General features: G+C 45.9%; 2 protein-coding genes across 4 annotated transcripts in view; both read right to left on the reverse strand.

Moving 5' to 3' along the window:
• The window catches only part of CYTH1 (cytohesin 1), a 77344-nt gene extending 71059 nt beyond the window's left edge, over positions 1-6285 (reverse strand). The window contains exon 1 of the mRNA XM_015417002.1: positions 6192-6285. Within this exon, the coding sequence (XP_015272488.1) occupies positions 6192-6219 (28 nt within the window). The 5' untranslated portion in view covers positions 6220-6285. The remainder of the gene's footprint in view (positions 1-6191) is intronic.
• A 6353-nt stretch (positions 6286-12638) lies between these two features.
• The window catches only part of USP36 (ubiquitin specific peptidase 36), a 33020-nt gene continuing 27227 nt past the window's right edge, over positions 12639-18431 (reverse strand). For 2 of the 3 annotated variants that reach the window (XM_015417006.1, XM_015417004.1), the window contains 4 exons: positions 17758-17913; positions 16670-16785; positions 14759-14894; positions 12639-14330 (listed from right to left, as the gene is read on the reverse strand). In XM_015417006.1, the coding sequence (XP_015272492.1) occupies positions 14763-14894; positions 16670-16785; positions 17758-17913 (404 nt within the window). In that variant the 3' untranslated portion in view covers positions 12639-14330; positions 14759-14762. The remainder of the gene's footprint in view (positions 14331-14758; positions 14895-16669; positions 16786-17757; positions 17914-18431) is intronic. The other variant, XM_015417007.1, reaches the window with a different exon arrangement.

The following is an 18431-nucleotide window of genomic DNA, read 5'->3' on the forward strand; positions in this document are numbered from 1 at the left end:
AAGTATTTTTCAGTGAAGGGTGGGGCAATCAGTTGAGGCCTCAAAGAAAAGAGAAATGGTATTTGAAACCCATGCTCCCCTCATCCCTCTCTGATCAAGCGACAGCTTGCTACACACACCGTGCTATGCCAATTCAGCTCCCAATTTCCCCTGTGATCAGAATCAAATGAGACAAGACAGAAGTTGCATCCTCAGCAACATTCCACCAGCAGAACCCACCCCTCAAAGCCAGAGCACACCATATGCACATCTGTTTGTTTTCCAGAGCAAGTTCCGTTGTGAAATCTGCTGACCAAGCATGTAGATTTTGTTCTGAAGTGACTCGTACCCACAAAACTGCCAGTTCTCTGTGAGCAACTGTTTCCCACAGGACAGCATTATTGACAGTGTTGCCACACAGAGAGGGATGGCTGCTGTATAAGCAGACCTTTTACAAAAATGAAATGACCCCTGGTTCCACACATGCCACACGATCACTCTGGGTTTTAGGAATGTCACACAGAAGCCTGAAATGACAATTATTTTTTTAACATGCCATCCCTTGCAGTTACCTATAAACATTTGCAAATGTACCAATTTCAGCAACAGCTCAGAAGCCAGAGGAGACCTGCAGGGTGCTTGCTAATGACACAGTAGTCTACATCCCTTTTCCTGGCACCCATTAGTCCTCCATGAATTTCCTCTGCTGTCAAAAGATTTTCAATTCTACATTTTCACAGAAGACAAACCAGAAAAGCGAAATAAACACACTGGACGACTGAAAATTGATCAGTGTTGAGATTCAATTTAGACACTAATGTAGTTAGAAACACAGGACTTCCAGGAAAGAGCACCACCTGCTGGTTCTACAGCATCATTTCAGAGCTTCCTGGACAGTCATTAACCTGACAGAAGTTTCTCAAAGAGAACTGGTAGCCCAACCCCACTGAGTGGAAGTCTACGGGAATATTCTCTTGTTAGCAAGAACAACATGCCGATAGCAACAAGGTCAGGGGCATCAACAGCAGCCTGTTTTCCCATGAGACTCCAAGAAAAATTGAAACAATTGCTGATGGTGTCCAGAGACACTTGAGAAGTCTGTTTGCAAACTGTAGAGCCACACCCCAATGCTGCCCCTATAAGACTACTCTGTCACTTCTGCATTTAACAGCTAATCAGTGGCATCTTTGCTTCCCTGAACTTACATACTTACATATAGCTGTGTGTAGCTATAACAAGGCAATGTAACACAAGCCTAGCTTCTGCCTTGTTTGCATCCCAGCCCAGCATAAGAGGTTATGCCAGCTGCAAACAAACCATAAGAAACAGAGTGAAGATTTGCAAGATATACCCCCACCAGTCTAGGAGAGAGACTGTGTTGCCAGTGCAAAATGGCAGAACCCAGGAAATTGTGTGACTAAAAACAAGCTAAAGTTTAAGAGGGCTAGCTCTCTCCAATCCCACAGATGGGGGCAGACAGTAGGAACAAGGCAGGAAGGAAGTCTGTATAACACTGGCAGAAAAAAAGTGAAGCCACAGAAGTAGAGGAGATTTGAGCACACATGACTCTCAGGAAGAGGAACAGAGATGTGGGGCAACAATATAGTTCTGAGGAAAGATGTGCTACAGAGGATGTGGTATTCAACGCATGAGTACATGCACAGCAGTTTCTCTCTCTGTTCTCAGATGTCACGCAGGATAGGGCAGAAGAACACATTTGCTGACAGTTTCAGACCCTTGCTCTCTGCATGGGGCTCAAAGTGGCAGATATTTCCTCCGTGGCCTCATGTGCCCAACTCTCAGCATAACTGAACTAGTCCCACTTACTGTTCCTAAAGGCTTGCTGGATGCAATCAATGGAAACAATTCAAGAAGTACCGTACCCTGCATTCCAGAGATGCCCCTCAAAGGCTTTCTTGGACAGATTCTTACCATGATAGGAGAATTATAGCCATTGGCAAGAGTGCCCTTTGAGTCCTCTCCAGCTGGAACAACCTGACGACTCCCATGCAAATCTGGATAAATTTAGCTGCCCTGTAAACAAATAGGCCAGCACAGCAGAGCCAGCTCCCTGCCTCCACAAGGTGATGGTACTCAGTGCTGTCCTACAAGGGCTAGAGCAGGGAGGCAACAAGCAAACCTGGGAGCCATGATTGGACAGGGAACACCTCAGAACCCACCTGCTAACCAGAGTGGTGCGGGGGGGGGAGAATACTGGGGAAAAGAAAGACGACACTGGCTGATTCTACATTGGCTATTCCCTCCGTTGTTTTACAAAACCCATGTTGGAACAGAAATTCCCCTCTGCATTGCATGCTGCTTTCACTTTGTCTGATCATCTGGTTTTATGGTAGCTTCCACACTCCAGGCCACCAGTGTTCCCTCTAAGCTAGCGCACAGATTTTTAGCCTCTGGTTTACACATTGTTGTCTTAGCTCAGGGAGGATGGCTCCAGGGCACACTAATTTATGCAGTAGCCAAATTGTTTGCTCACAACTGTAATGCCAGTAGCTCACAAAGTAGATGTTTTGCTCACAAGACTACATAGCTTAGAGGGAGCACTGCATGCCACTTTCACTTTCTTTGATTACCGGATTTTACTGTACCCTCTGCATAGATTTATGGCCATTTTATGGCCGTCCAGGGGTGACTTTGCAGTCAGTATGGTGTTGCCCCAAGGTATTTGAATGTGGTTTTGAGCTGCCCTTTTTCCTCCCAGTTGAGAAAATGTGGAGTAAATGCCCACCATTTCTCCTGTGCAGTGCAATTCTAACAGTCCCCCAATGATCTGAATTCTCTCCCCATCTTTCCTGGTTCCTTCTGGATGAGCAAGGCAGTTTGAGAGTTGTTGTTTTTTAGTAACCCCTGTATGAAAAGTTCTGAACGGTACCATACTAAAGGCACAAACAAATCTCGCCGCTATTTAAATGGAAATGTGCTTTGGGAGATGAAAATTGGACATGGTCTGTAAAAATCCCAAGCATCTGATAGTTCAGACAACGAAAGAAGTATTTTCCAGCTTTTTGCTACCATGCCACCACAGAGGATCCATAATCACAAGCTGTTTTATAGCAGAGGTGTGAATATGATAAAATATCTAGCCTAAATGTAGCCAACTGTTAGTGAAAGCCAAGAGGCAGCTGAACTTCAGAAAATCTTAATCCTCCAACCCATCCTGGGAGCAGCAGGCTGACACTGGGAAGGAAGGTGATGGTGGTGGGGAGCTTCTGTCCTTGGAGTTGCCACTGTCCCCAGGTCACCTCAGCTGATGAAAATGTAGGACCTCTGCCCCCTGTGACTGGGCAGCACTCTCCAGGTGGAGCACTCAGACTCACAGGCCTCCAACAACACGATAAGCAGAGCTGGGCAGCCTGTCACGTGCCGGAAAGGTAGAGGAGTGCTGTACACTTAACAGAGCACTCATCAGTGAGAAAGCAGCTGCACTCATCATAGCTTAGCATCATCCCACATTCACCAGACTTGGGGAATCACAGCAAGAAGGAAGCAACAGAGCTGGGATAGTCAATCACCTATACTAGAAGCAGACATGTTGACAGCAGGGATACACACTCAGGCTGCTGGAAAGCGCTTCTCACCTCTCAAGCATAACCTTCGGCATGGGGTATCTGTGATTAAACTCTGATGCATTCAAGCCAACCAAGGTTCAACGATAACGTGCACCAAATCCACACACCACCACATCGTAGAAACATCAAAGGTCATCTGGTCCCATAAGCCATCCTGGGCAAAGAAAGCCCAGGGTATCATTTTCATGACAGGATATGCAAGAGCACGTCTTAACACCTCAAGCATGTGTCACAGTTGCTAAACCAAGGCTGAGTTCCCAGTTCTACTGGGGGAAGCCTCTGTCCATAAATGGGTCATACATATTGATTAATTCTCTTGCTGTAACCACACTACAGAGAGGCTCCCAGTATTAGAGAACTCAGATGAACAAATGATAAATTTCTAAAGCAGGATGGGGAAATTCCTCTGTTGCAGTGTCATATATACCAAGCCAGTGGAAGACTGTTTGATGTTTGTGTGTGTGTGGTTTACAACCCAGTCCCTCACTTACGAACCAACATGTACCAAGAAAGGTGCTTTCAGCACACACTGTGACATCCATTGAGCAAGAAAGCCTTGAGAACAGAGTACACGATTCAGAACATGTAGTTTCGCCACCTGAACTATTTCAGCAAGCATACATCTTGAATCAATATGGAGATTTCATACCCTTTCTCCTACTTCTGAAGACCGGGCACGGATCTTTGATTTTGAAAGATCAAAATCTACCATGTTATAGTAACCTGACTACCAGGTCTAGATTATGCAGCAATGGCAAGTGATGAAGAATTTGGGTCAGAAATACAGATGTATCCTATTCATTTTTTCAGAGTACAACTTCCCAGAAAAAAAAGAACAAGAAGTCTTTCAGACTTCATGAGATTATTGCAGCACAAGCTTTCACAAGTTTTGTCAGATGCAGAAAACAAACGAAAGACACACTTCAAAATTGAGCCATTCTCATATTGTTTATTATATCAATGGTACTAAATTTGAATTTATTCCAACTCCTTCTGCATGGAGGATTCAAGAGGTTTATCTTTATAAGAACTTTATGCTTCCAGGTCTGGGTCTACTGCTTCCTCTCACATCCCTTTCAACTCCACTGGGGTTAAAAAATACACCCTCTGAACTTTGCCATTTTGTGAGCATTGCAGGCTCTTCCACTGGTGTTTCAGAATACATATACCCAGAGCTATAACTTGGCTAAGAACAGGGCCTAAGAACATAAGAGAAGCCATGTTGGATCAGGCCAATGGCCCATCCAGTCCAACACTCTGTGTCACACAGTGGCCAAAAACCAGGTGCCATCAAGAGGTCCACCAGTAGGACCAGACTCCAGAAGCCCTCCCACTGTTGCTCCCCAAGAACCAAGAATAAAGAGCATCACTGCCCCAGACATAGTGCTCCATCCATACCTTGTGGCTAATAGCCACTGATGGACCTCTGCTCCATAGTTTTATCTTATCCCCTCTTGAAGCTGTGTATGCTTGTAGCTGCTACCACTTCCTGCAGCAGTGAATTCCACTAGTTAATTATTATTTGGGTGAAGAAATACTTTGTTTTATCTGTTCTAAACCCACTGTTCATCGATTTCATTGAGTGCCCATGAGTTCTTGAATTGTGAGAAAGTACTTCTTTCTCTACCCCATGCACAATTTTGTAAACAGCTATCACACGGGTATTGAACACCACCAACATGTATTTACACTCAGAAAGAGTTCCAGTAACCCCCACCTATACAAGACCCTGGGCTGCCAGGGGAAGAACAGAGGGGCAGCTAGGGAAAAGGAGGGGGCATCACCTACCCACGCAGCTGTTGCTGCCCTGTAGTCATCCTCCACTGCTTCCTCCTTCCCAGGAAGAGTTTTACGCTTCTCTACCCAGCTTCCATCCCTGCACAGTCCAGTGGATAAGCGCCTGCAGAAAGTCCCCGACCAAGGCACACGGCCCAGCTGTCTCTCATTAACCCTCTCGTCACTGCTCAGCCCTCCCCCCCCCTTTCAGGCGCCTGTCTTCCCTGTAGCCCATTTTCCACCACTCCTAAAATGCAGCAGTTCCCTGAACTGATTCTGCCAAGCGCCACTCCAATCAACTCCACCGGTAACCCTCCCCTTCTCCCAGAAATGGAACAGCTGCCCTTGCCCTGTGACCACCCAGAACAACAGCTGCCTAGAAGCCAACCCTCTGCCAGTGGGGCAACTGCCCTCAGAAACAAGCCTGAACTGGAAAGCCCCCCACCCCACAACAGCTGCAGCCAACACCCCCCACCCCGCTGCTTCACACCGTAGCCATACTTCCTACATGCCCAGGGCCCAGCACCCTTTAGAACCGTTGATCCCATATGGCAACCCGCGGGTTCTCCCCCTTGAGCCCAACTCCCGTATTCCTTCATGGCAAACAGCTACTTATCTGTCAAGTATTTAAATACAATTCAGCACTTTCCCACATTCTTCAAAAATCCCGGACAACAAAAATCCCCTCCCCCTCCAGTTATTTTTGTAGTGTTATAGACAGTTTGATCCCTACTGCAATACAGTCGAAGGACAGTTCGCTATGCGCCTAAGGGCCACTCCCACTTACTGCCCGCCCGCTCACCTAATGTCCCATCCCCGTGCAAGCATTTAATTCATTCGCTCGCTCACCGTAGCCGCTCTCATCCTCTTCCTCCATGTTACCAGCCAGAGCCCAGCGCGGCTGCCGCTGCAGGATATGCGAGGCTCCTGCCGCTACTCAGCAAGTTCCTTCCCACCACCGAGCACACGTGACGGAGACTGGCCTCCCAGCAGAGCAGGAGGGGCGGGACCTCTGCCACCCGGGGCTGGAAAGAGGCGTGGGTGTCGCGCCACGTGATTACACGGTTTAATGTGGGGTGCCTGTTGTCGCCGATCCCCGTGCAAATAGTATCCTGGTTCATGCTCTGCGTTGCTTAATCCGAAATGACTCTGGCTTTAGATTCACAGCCCGTAACAAGAATTGCTACTACAACCACCCCAAAGGCTGGAGGGAGAAAGCGTCACCCCTTTCACCACGCCTTAACTACCCTAATTGCATGACGACAAGCACTTTGAAAGGCATTAAGGGACAACAAATCCATAATGCCATCTAAACAGTTACACCCCGCAGGCTCATTAATTTCAGTGGATTTAGAAGGGTATGGCTCTTTATAAAATGGCACTGCTGAGAATGCTAATCCGGAATGCAGGGGAACCAGGTCGCCTAAAGCCTGTTTGAGGCAGGGGGGAAAAGTGGAAGGAAAAGCGGACTAGAAGGGCGCAACTGATGGGGGATGTTAGATGGCTTCTGTTCTATACGAAGGAGGGGCAAACGAGGGCCCGTGTTCATTTGCCGAGATAGAACCCCACCGAAGTAGAATACTGCCACTCTTCCCTCCATAACGTTCAGAGTTTACAAGGGGGCACATATTTCCGAACGACTTCACACCATAAACGCGCAGTTGTCAATTGTTATAGGGAGATCAGGAGGGAATTAGCAGCTTTGTTTTGTTTTATGCGGAAATCGCTTTTTCTGTGGTTTACCGGCACTGAAACCTGCACGATTTCCACTAGGGAGAAAACAATATAAACACTTGCAATACGAAAGGGTGGGGTGGAGCGAGGTTGAAGCTGGCTGCACAAATCTTATCTATTGGACAGTGGGAGTGAGAAATGGAGCAAAACAATGCTATTTCGAGGGAGGGGGGAACCCATTTACATAAGCAGCAAAAAGACCTGTCTGCCCAGCAGCCAACTCTTTTGTGGATTTCTCCAAATTTCACAGAACACTCTGCAGTCCTCTCTAGCTCCAGAAAACATGCAGTATCTGCACATGACTACCTCCTTTCACAAAAGCTTCACCCACTCACTACCCAGAGACACAACTGCATAGTAAAGATAGTGCACAGGGTGAGCTAAACAAACAAACAAAAAAAGATCAGGAGTTGTGGGGGGTTGCGAAGAGCCTGCTGGCCCTACAAAAGAGGACTAGTTGGGCACGCAGGGCACACCTCTTGCTTCTCAGCCACTTCATGTCTTCAAGGGAAACTAAACCAGATATCATGCAGACAATGATATTAGCTGCCATTAAGGATATGAGAATGCCCCAAGGCTGGACAGCCAATTATTCCAACTCTTTAACCAAATTGGCTGCAGCTAAGGCAAGTATAATGAACAATAGTCCCAATATCTTTGGAAAAGCAAAACCTTGTCCAGCAGTGTTCTAACATGGGACAACCACATAGTCCCTTGGTTTGGTCATGGTGGCTCCTGGAATAAGACACAGCCAGTTTAAGATAAACAAAAAGGAATATAGTTCACAGGATAATCAGCTTGAGGAGTAGGGGTGCAAGTTATGCAGAAAAGACAGGAATATTGAAAACGATTATCAAGTCAACCCGAAGATTTCTTTCCACACATCCTGGCTCCCTAAAATTAAGCACAGCATCTGCTAGAGCTGAATGGCAGGAAATCCTTGCACAACCTTCTATCTTGGGTAAGGTTTCCCTTGCTTGAAAGGCAGTCGAATCTGACTCTAGGGGGCAGTGCCCATCTCCATTTCCAGCACTGTCCAAAGACATTTCTGTGGTCATGTGGCCGGGATGACTAAACACTGAGGCACACGGAGTGCTGTTCCCTTCCCACTGAGGCAGTACCTATTTGTCTACTTGCAATTTCTTGCTTTCGAACTGCTAGGTTGGCAGGAGCTGGGGCCAGAGACGGGAGCTCACTTCATCACACGGCACTATGGTCTCGAACTGCCGAACTACCGACCTTCCAGCCTGCAGCTCAGTGTCTTAACCTCTGAGCCACCGCGGCCACCCCTCATCCTTGGGTAGCATCTACCATTCTCCACTATGACAGGCCAAATAAATCACTGTTATAATAGACTCCTGATGGGTCTGTTGCAACTGCTTCTCAAAGTGTGAAGAGGCTTTTTAAAAATCATGTACAAAGAATATCTCAGAGCAGACAAAATTTCCTTCCCTCTGTCACTTAAATAAATCCACAGGCAGAACATCTCTACCTCTTCAACAGTGCAAGTCGTATGTAATTTCGATTATCATGAAATTGTTGCCCTAATCACACTCCTAAAGAGTAGGGTTTTTTTTGAGAGAGCCTCAGCTCAGAAGTACAGCATCTTTGTTTCCCTTGCTTGAAACAAATATTGCTTCTATATTCACATGCCTTCTCCTGTGATGTCTTTTGATAACATGCTGTGTCTTGTTTCCTGTTGCAAGCCAAATGGTGAGGCCACATGGCCTCAATAGCCATGCCATAAACCCACATTCTTTCACACTTTCATGCCAAAAGCCAGACCTCATGGCTACACTTTCTGGCCCACATGCGACAAGTCACGTACACAATGAAGTAGCTGGAGTTTGGGTCAGCTGACTGCAGGCAGGGTCTCCAAACGTCCAGCCAATCCCACAAACCTGATGTTAGCAACCATGGCAACCAACAATTGGGCACACCCATGCCCACTCGCAATTGGCTGATGGCCACATCTAATTTGTGACTGGAATTGGGGTATAATTGTTTGATCCCTATGGGAGTGAGCTCTCTTGCTCTCTCCCGTCATTGTGTTTATTGCACCTGAAATGCTATTTCTTGGGAGACAAAGAGTTGCTTTGTGAACTGGAGCGTGTGCAAAGATGGGATTTCCCTTCAAAATCCCTTGGACTATCCTGGACTGTGGATGTTCTGACTTGGTAACTATGATTCATTAATGTTTAGTTAAGGCAAACAGCCCTAGCCTTTGTTATTTTTGTAATCTCTGGTAGTCTATGCTAACCTCTGTACCGAATAAAGATCCTTCTTATTTCTAATTTGTCTCTGATGTTGTAACTCGAACTCCAAGGCTAAATCTTGTGGCTAACCCTCACCACATATGCTACCTTGGTAAGAGTGTGCATCTCTGGAATGAGTTGCTAATGTGTTCTGTCCCAGATGCCAACTAAGGGCTGAATCTCTCCCTTAGGAAAAGCAGGGACTATTGAAGAGAGATTCTGGTGGCAAATTGTTCTGAAACCAGAGAGGGTATAGACCATCTCGTGGTTTGTTGTTTAATGTACTGAAAAGTACAAGATTCCCTCTCATCCCTGGACTGGCTTGGGTGGGCTAATCCTGTACAAAATCCGACTCTAGAGTTGCGGTGCTCATCTCCGTTTCCAAGCCAAAGAGCCAGCGCTGTCCGAAGAAGTTTCCGTGGTCATGTGGCTGGCATGACTATACACTGAGGTGCACGGAGTGCTGTTACCTTCCCACCAAAGCGGTACCTATTTATCTACTTGCAATTTCTTGCTTTCGAACTGCTAGGTTGGCAGGAGCTGGAACTAGAGACGGGAGCTCACTCTGTCATGCGGCACACTAGGGTCTGCTGAACTACCGACCTTCCAGCCTGCAGTTCAGCATCTTAACCACTGAGCCATAGCCAATGCTTATAGACCAGAATTATTATTGAAACTGCAAGAAAAATACCACTGCTGAAGTAAGGGCTCTCACATCAGCTGTAATAACTCCACAGTAAATTCAAGGCAGAATGCCTTGACAGGCTCTGTACTAGAGCTAAAGCATACCAACGGGAAGAAGGGATCGAGCAGTCCAAGTCAGTCCTTCTGCTCCCCTAAAAGCCATTACGATAACACAGTGGCACTCATGCTGTAGCTCTCCCACATGCCACCTCCAGCTCTTCTTCTGGTTTCAGTTCCTTGAGATTTTCTCCACACCTCTGACCACATCCCAAAAGTAAAGGCACACAATGAGCAAGTGTTCATGACATTGAAAGATTATTTGGTTATCTTGTTACATATTTATTATTGTGTGGCAAGCAGGGCATGCAGTGGTCATGTGGCTCTTTTGGTTGATGGGGACTGCAAGTAAGAACCACTGCTACAAAAGCAATAGCCACAACGGTAACAGGGCTCCCCAACTTCCTCATACCAATTGCCCCCCCCCCCAATGCCCTAGTTTAAAATCAAAGTGTTGTTTTTTTAAAAAAATCAGTAAGACTAGGAAAAGGGGTAGTAGCTAGCAGAGCTTTCCAAATGCAGCATTCCTCTCATTTCTCCTTCTCTGCAACATGGGAAAGCTACATTTTCCTCACCCTTGTGTGTGTCTGAGGTACTTCTAAGGTCCCATGAGAACTACTGAGTAATGAAAGATATCCTGAACTACTCCTCCACACCAGCATGTTGCCAAGTTTTGTTCTGACCTAGATGCAAAATATGGTCTAGGAGGAAAACTAAGAATGAAACTGTCAGGTAAGCAGCACACAGAAAAAACCCTATGAAAGAAGAGCTAAAGAGCTTTTCAAGCTGTGGTCACATGTGCAAGTTGAAGTGTAGGGGAAGTGAGGCGATTTCCTCCGGGGGAATTTGACACACAGTTGCGAGATCACACCTCCCTTTGTAGCTGCGGGCTCAGCCCATCACTGTGTGATCAGACGCAACTGCGGGTGAGTTGGGGTTTTTTTTGTCCACTTCCCATGCGCATAAACAAGGAATCGCACCACCGCACTGGCCCCCCGCCCCAATGGAGTATGCGATGATGCGCATTCTGCGGAGAGGGGGGAAATGGCACTGAGCCGGGATGGCCTGATCAGACTATCCTGACGGCACGAGAGCGTGCTTGCGTGATCAGACAGGGGAAAGTCCGTCCATGGCCTGTCGGAACCCGCTAAAGCGGACTTTCCCCAGTGTCTTTTAACTCCGTTTCGGAGGCGGAGCAGCATGGGTTGCCGATGACTGCGGGACACTTCTCAGATGTTGCTGTCTGATTGCACCCTTTAGATCTGTCAGGCATTCAATCCTATGTCAGATCTAAAGGCGCGTGTGATCGCAACCTCACAGTCTTTTCCAGGGGGATACACAAGCTACCCCACAGCAGCAAGTTCATGAGTTACCTGTTGGAGACCCCAGGTCCAAGTACAAACCAGAGCAAAAACATTTGCAGTTATTGTAGAACACTGTGGCTAGACTCCCGGTCAGGGCCAGCTATCAGGAGTATGGGACCTGAATATTACAGCAATTACCCTGGCTACTGATTCACTCCCAAGCCCAGTTAAAGGTGTTGTTTTTGACCTTAAAAGCCCTAAATGGCTTGGGGACTAGGGTAACTGAAGGACCATCTTCTCTCATATGTTCCTGCCTGGGAATTAAGATCACAGTGAGAGGCCCATCAGTAAAAGACCACCATTTGTTGGGTTCATGAGGGAGGACCTTTTCAGTGGTGGCCCCACAAGTATGGAACAATCTCCCCAGGGAGGTGTGCCTGGAGTGGACCCCTCACTTTCAACCTTTAGGAGGCAGCTGAAGACTTTTTTAAAATTTAGGACTGCATTCGGTTAAGTTTACTAGCAGTCCTGAGTTGTGATTAAAAATATTTTAAAAATGAAATTTGAAATGTATTTTCTGTGTTGCATCTATGCTGTAAGCCACCTTGAGCTCTGTAAGGAAGAAAGTTGACTAATAAATGATTTAACTAAATAAGGATTTAAGGACCCCTGTCATACTGGATACTAAATCTCAGGCCATATAAATCCTCATGGTAACTTACAGGTGGAAAGGTACAATCCTGCTTCTCTCCTGAAGCGGTACAGTCTACAAAGTACTTTACTACTTGATCCTGCCAACTGCATCAGCTGGCCCATTATTTCAAAGGTTGGAACCTCAGCATTCCATCTTTTCCAAGCCCAGCAACCCCAAGGCAGCAACCATCGCAGCGTTTTCTGATTCATTTTGCACTACCATATCCCCCATTCCAAGTTCCCTCTTTCCCATTCATACTCTTTTCCTTCCCCTTCCTTTATACCCCCCTCCTCAAGTCCCCCCATCATTTTTTTTGCAACCATACAGCTTCTTTTCCACCTTTCATCAGACCAGGAGTGGAGAAGAACAAAGTCATCACTGAATACTGGGTGGTCACCACCATTCAACAGTACCACAGCTCTCAATTGCATGAGTGTGTTGGTAACCAAACACTAGAGGCTGAGTGATAGACTAAGCAAAGAGAAAACATACACAAAACATTCCTTTTATTGCACCATGAACCTTTGCTACAGCCAGGGTTATTTGCAATAAACCCCAACACAAGGTGCAAAATATACCCTCATCAAGGGTATCTACACGGGTATTTTAGACTTGTTTGGCAGGAGATTGTAAAAGGGCACTGCCAGAGGGCAAGTGGGAGAGACTTGGCTCCCCCCCCCCACTGAGAGAGTGAAGTGTCTCAATGTCCCCCTCCCCAGTAGGAAAAAAAATTATTAACTCAAAATAAATTAAAGGGCCAAAACTGTTTTGATAACTGCTTCAATGTTTTCATGCTGAATTAGGCTCATTTTCAGCTCTTGCACCCACCATGCAAATAAGAGGAGATGGGTGCCAGAACTGAATGGGCGACAATATGGATAATGCAAGGGTGTGAGAATTAATGGGATGGATGCCACATGGACCTGCCCCTGGAACTGATCATGCACATTTGGGAAGTTGCAGGTCACGGCTGCTCATTTGGGAGAGCCCATGGAGGTTAGACAACAGCAGCCCAACATTAGGAACAAAAGAGAAGACCAGTCCAGAGTCCTAGAGAAGCACAACTCCTTTGAACTTGGTAAGAGAGCCACCACACTGGGAAAGCTCAGCACAGGCACGGCTGGGTCTCTTCTGGTAGGGAACATGCCAATCTGCCAACTTCTTAAATATGAACTTAGGTGAAAATCTGCTGCTGTCCAGAGAGTTGGGTCCTCTTGGGTCCACAGCTTCTATCAAGCAAACTGTGCAATGACAGCCACCAGAAATGAATTAGCAAAAGGGCAAAGGAAGTGTGCTGGAAAAGCCAAGAGACACAGCTTTGCCTCATTCCTGCAGCCCTGATCTGAGATGACAACATACTTGATCAACGACTCCCAAGTGATGTTTCAGTCACTGGACTCTACTCAGTTCAGACCACAGGTGAGGAATTTATTGTCTGAATAATGTGGGAGCATTTGATTATTTGACTCCCCACCTCCAGATTGAAATGGTTCAGCCTAACAATAGATGCATCACTACCTCACTGATGTGCATCTCATGTATATGGTACCACTGAGCAGTTGTCATGGGTTAAGCAGCGATTTGTGGGTTCCCAACACTTTCTCTGAAAAACTATTGAGGGCAGTCAAAACCCCACTAACAGCTTTCCTTGTCATGCAGAACTCAACTCCAAAAAGTTCCACGTAACAGGAATGGGATCTGGAGAAGTTCTAGGGAAAATGTGTCTGAAAGGTAGAAACCAGACCCAGGATGCATGGGGAATGGAGAACAGGCAGGGTGCACGAGGAATGGAGAATAGCCACATCAGTAACCTTGTCTTAATGACAACATAGCCAGGGATGAGGGAAAGGGGCCATTGCCACATCAGGCAAGGAAATCACCAGCTCCCTGGAGCTGGACACAGCTCTCTTCATTTATTCCTGGCAGGAAAGGCAGAGGAGGGCTACGGCTCACCAAAGCTAGGTTTGTGGGGGCAGAAGCAACAGACGGCTTTTATTCCAGGGGGCTGGTCAACCTGGGCTCGGAGGAACAGTTCCACTGCTACTGCCTTCCAGAGACAAATGGCTTCTCAAAGCCTGATGCCTGCTTTCCCAGATCCTGCATAAAAGAACCAGAGTCCTCAGAGATGGAAGCATCCTGCTTAAGACAAGAAGACCTTTCCTGAAAACTCTGTAGAGTTGGACAGTTTTCAGCTGTGTTGATGACATTATGCGCCAACATACAGGAATCCATCAGAGTGCTGCTGGAGCCAAGAACTCATCTGTGGGGTTAAGAAAGAACAGATTAGCACCATATTCATGTGTATGTAAAGTGTTTGTACACTTCAGAATTCCTAAAGAGACAAACACACACACACACCCCGAATCCCAAAACAGACACTGCAATCTCATGTTTCTGTCTGCCATAAATGTTGGGATTTGTCTAGTCAGATTCTACATTATTCTGGATACAAAAATTGCATGATGGCAAGATACCTAAAAATCAATAAAAGATGCTGGGTTTGTGATCATTTTGTTTAACATTCCCACAGAATTTGCAGTTGTTATTGCAGAATTAAAAACATCACTTGACCTCTAGTACACATCCCTTTGCTCTTCCACCCCTGATCGTCTCTCAGCCCATGCCAGGAAACCTCATCCTTGCAAGTGAATAATCCCCTGAAGGTACAACTTTACTCAAGCTCCTCACCATCTCAGAGTCGATAGCTCAGACTAGCCATTTTAGCTGGGTGTGTTACAGCCCAGAAATTCCGACGACTTTGCAGCTTTTGGAAGGCATTGAAGTTTCTCCTCCGCTCACGTTTGATTTTCGTGCTTTTCTTCATCTGTGGGTAAGAGAATAAGAGCTCGTGGACACTTCTAACTTTCAAGCAGCCACCCTCTCAAAGAGCAGGGTAAAAAAGAAGGCCTTATGCGATTGGCCAAGTCGTTGGGAGGACGGATGAAGGCCGGGAATTTTTTAAGGGCAGCCATGCTGGTCCGCAGTAGAACAGTTAAACTCAAACCCAGGAGCACCCTAGAGACCGACAAAATCTCCTGGGTAGAAGCCCCCAGAGCACTGAATCTCAAAAGCTTATATCGGAAAATCTTGCTGGTCTCTTAAGGTGCTACTGGACTCTATTCTAACTGTACTTCTGTGTCTTCCTACCAGGCCCAGAGAGACCAGTCAGTCAATGCATGCCCCAGGACGCAGGGTACGCTTTCCAATATATTGCCAGAGTAATCTATACAGCCTCTCCTGGTGACCCTGTACCGTGTTTCCCCGAAAATAAAACACTGTCCTATATTTATTTTTTCTCAAGAAGACACACTAGGGCCTATACCACAAATGCATAGAAATCCTGCTAGGGCTTATTTTTGGGGTAGGTCTTATTTTCGGGGAAACAGGGTACTCCTATTTTATGCTTTGAAGCTATCTGAATTCTGCAATGTGTTCTGTTCTCAAGTGATGTATATTTAGGATATTATGGACAACATGGACATCTACTCTCCATTCTATGGAGAGAACTCTATATGAGTAACCAGCCCTAGGTTATACAAAATACTCGCAGTCCAATCCTGCATATGCACATTTGGAAGCAAGCACACAGATGAGATTAAGACTGTGGTTTTCTGTCAGCCTGTAAAAGCCTAATTGTGCATGCACACAGATGTACTGGAACTATGTGTGTGTGTGTGTGGGGGGGTGTTAACCATTTAATCTCCAGTCAGTTTTGCTAATCAAAAACCAACCTTCCCATTCTGCTATCAGCATTTAAAATTTAAAAAATGGGTTTTAAAGAACACATTTCCCCCTTTCAAAATATCAACAACACTATACATTAAGTGAAACCACTCAGTGAATGAAAGGTTATGCCCCCTTCCCTGTTTCTACAGCCCTGATCCAACCTGGATTGTTTATATTCCCACATTATTCCCATAAATTTCTCTTTTACAGGCAGATGAGGATCCATGATCCCCATAATGCCTGTTTGTACCCTACATACCATCTTGCTCAATGGGACTTTCTTCCAAGCAAGCGTTCACAGAGCCTTACAGAAGAAGAAGAGATTGGATTTATACCCCGCCCTTCACTACCCAAAGGTGTCTCAGAGCGGCTTACAAACTCCTTTCCCTTCCCCTCCCCACAACAGACACCCTGGGAGGTAGGTGGGGCTGAGAGAGCTCTTGACAGAAACTGCTCTTTTTCAAGAACAGCTGTGCCAGAGCTACGGCTTGCCCAAGGTCATCCAGCCAGGTGCAAGTGGAGGAGTGGGGAATCAAACCCGATTCTCCCAGATTAGAGTCTGTGCACTTAACCACTACACCAAACTGGCTCTCTACAGTAAACACTTGTTGCTTACTATCCTTGCATGTATGCAGAGGCAAACCAAAACCTCTCTTGTCTCTGACCAGACTTAATTCTCTAGTGGACGTGTGCTGTATGAACAAAGATTTTGAATTATTCTCCCAGGTGAAATAAAGGCTCTATTTAGTGGCAAGTCAATATGTTTAAAGTGCTGTAACAATGAAAAATGTATGCTTGTTCAGGTAATATATTCATTTTTAAATGAAACTTGATTTTAATCCAGTCTGCCTGGGGCAGTTCACAGGGGCTCACCTTCCCACTGTCAAATTCTTCATCCCAATCATCAAGGACTGTCTGGCTCTGGAACCACACAGTATCACGCATGGCATCCTGGCTGACAGCCGACACCTCACCATCCCATGTCAATACTGTGGAACAAATCAGAGAAACTGTGGAAACTTTGTGTCCCGGTGGACTTTGCTTCTTTCCCCAAGAATCTCACAAGTGCAGTCATCAAGAACACATACAAGGCAACAGGAACATCTTATATCCAGGCATTACATTCATTTGTAAAATTTGGAGGTCTTCAAAGAATACAAAGGACGGTTACTTTTCTGCCTTAAAAAATACCAGCCCTCATAGTTAGATAGAAAATCACCTTTTAACCATGGAATTATGGACTAATATGTGTCAACTTCCATGAACCAGAGTCCACTTTGTCAGATGCATAAAGTGTTATACTTGCATATAATAAACAGGAGAAGGGTCTGTGTGTGGGGTGGTGGATATCAAGGAAGGCCAGAAGGCCCAACATTCCAAGATGTACAAATGTTACATTACACTACAGAGAGCAGATTAAAACACATCCAGTGAGCAGTAAACAATCCAGCCTCAATGAGTGTAGGCCACTCACAACTGCTGATGAACTGGCAAAGAAAGTTGAATAGTTTATACCCTGAGATTGCCACTCCAAGTCTCTGCTGTGCCCAAGCTTGATACTGTCAAAAATAGAGATAAATTCCAGCTCATGCCTATTGTCTACAATTGCTGAAGACTCAAAAAGCAAAGGAAGTCTGCATAAAGCTTCATTTCCACATATCCACTAAGTTCTACGCTCCAGACACATATTGCTTTTGCTCACTTCCATAATATCCACTACAACATACCTCCACCAGCAAAAGGCATGAGATGGAAACCAGGTGCACACTTAGTAAGTAGAGATGCTACATTTAACCCAACCACTCAACCTACAATTTCTTAGTTGCAGGTCACAGCAGCACACAAAGTACCACGAGCCAGAGGTAGATTAAACAGCTTTTAAATTAACTTCACACGGTTCTCATAGCATATGAAGATTTCATCTGCCTACAGATGGCTCCTGTAAAGTTTGCATTAATTACCTTCTTTTCCATAAGCTTTATCCAAAGAATCCTTCAGCAGTTCCTGGACCACATCAGACTGCCCACGTTTGCACTGAGTCACTTCCTTTCTTGGACCCAAGACATTTGAGGGGCTCTTGTCCTGGTGCTTAAGCTGGCTGTCCCAGCTCAATGCTGCTGTGTAAAGAAAGTGGTAGGGGACAGAGAAACATTTGAGCACATAAATAAGAGCTGCAAGTGCAGCACTGGGCTTTTTTCTATCAAATTGTGCTGGGACAACCCTACTGGGGGGTGGGAGTTAGAGGGGGAAAACAGTATTCACTGCACACCAGTGACAGGCGCATTCCCCAAGTGCCAGAGAATTTTTAGAAAAGTCATTTGCAAGGGAACATTTCCCCTCCAAAAACCCATCAACATACAAATAAGTATTTCTATACACAATTGCCAACACCAAATAGCCCACAAAACCGTGGAATGCACACAGGACTAGTAACAAAGTTCTGTTTCATCTGTACATTACCACAAGCTCCATGTGTCTATGCTAGGAACTGTAGTGGGTACGGGCTGCCTGCTTGTGTGAACTGAACCCAGAATCACCTTTTGGAGCGCCTATACTCCAAGAACTGATGCCTAACTCCAACCAACCCCAAAAAGGGAAATGTTATTGAACCTAAAGGTAGACCACAAGGTGGGGG

The sequence above is a fragment of the Gekko japonicus genome, unplaced genomic scaffold, assembly GCF_001447785.1.
Source record: "Gekko japonicus isolate JY-2015 unplaced genomic scaffold, Gekko_japonicus_V1.1 scaffold518, whole genome shotgun sequence".
Taxonomy (NCBI): Eukaryota; Metazoa; Chordata; class Lepidosauria; order Squamata; family Gekkonidae; genus Gekko; species Gekko japonicus.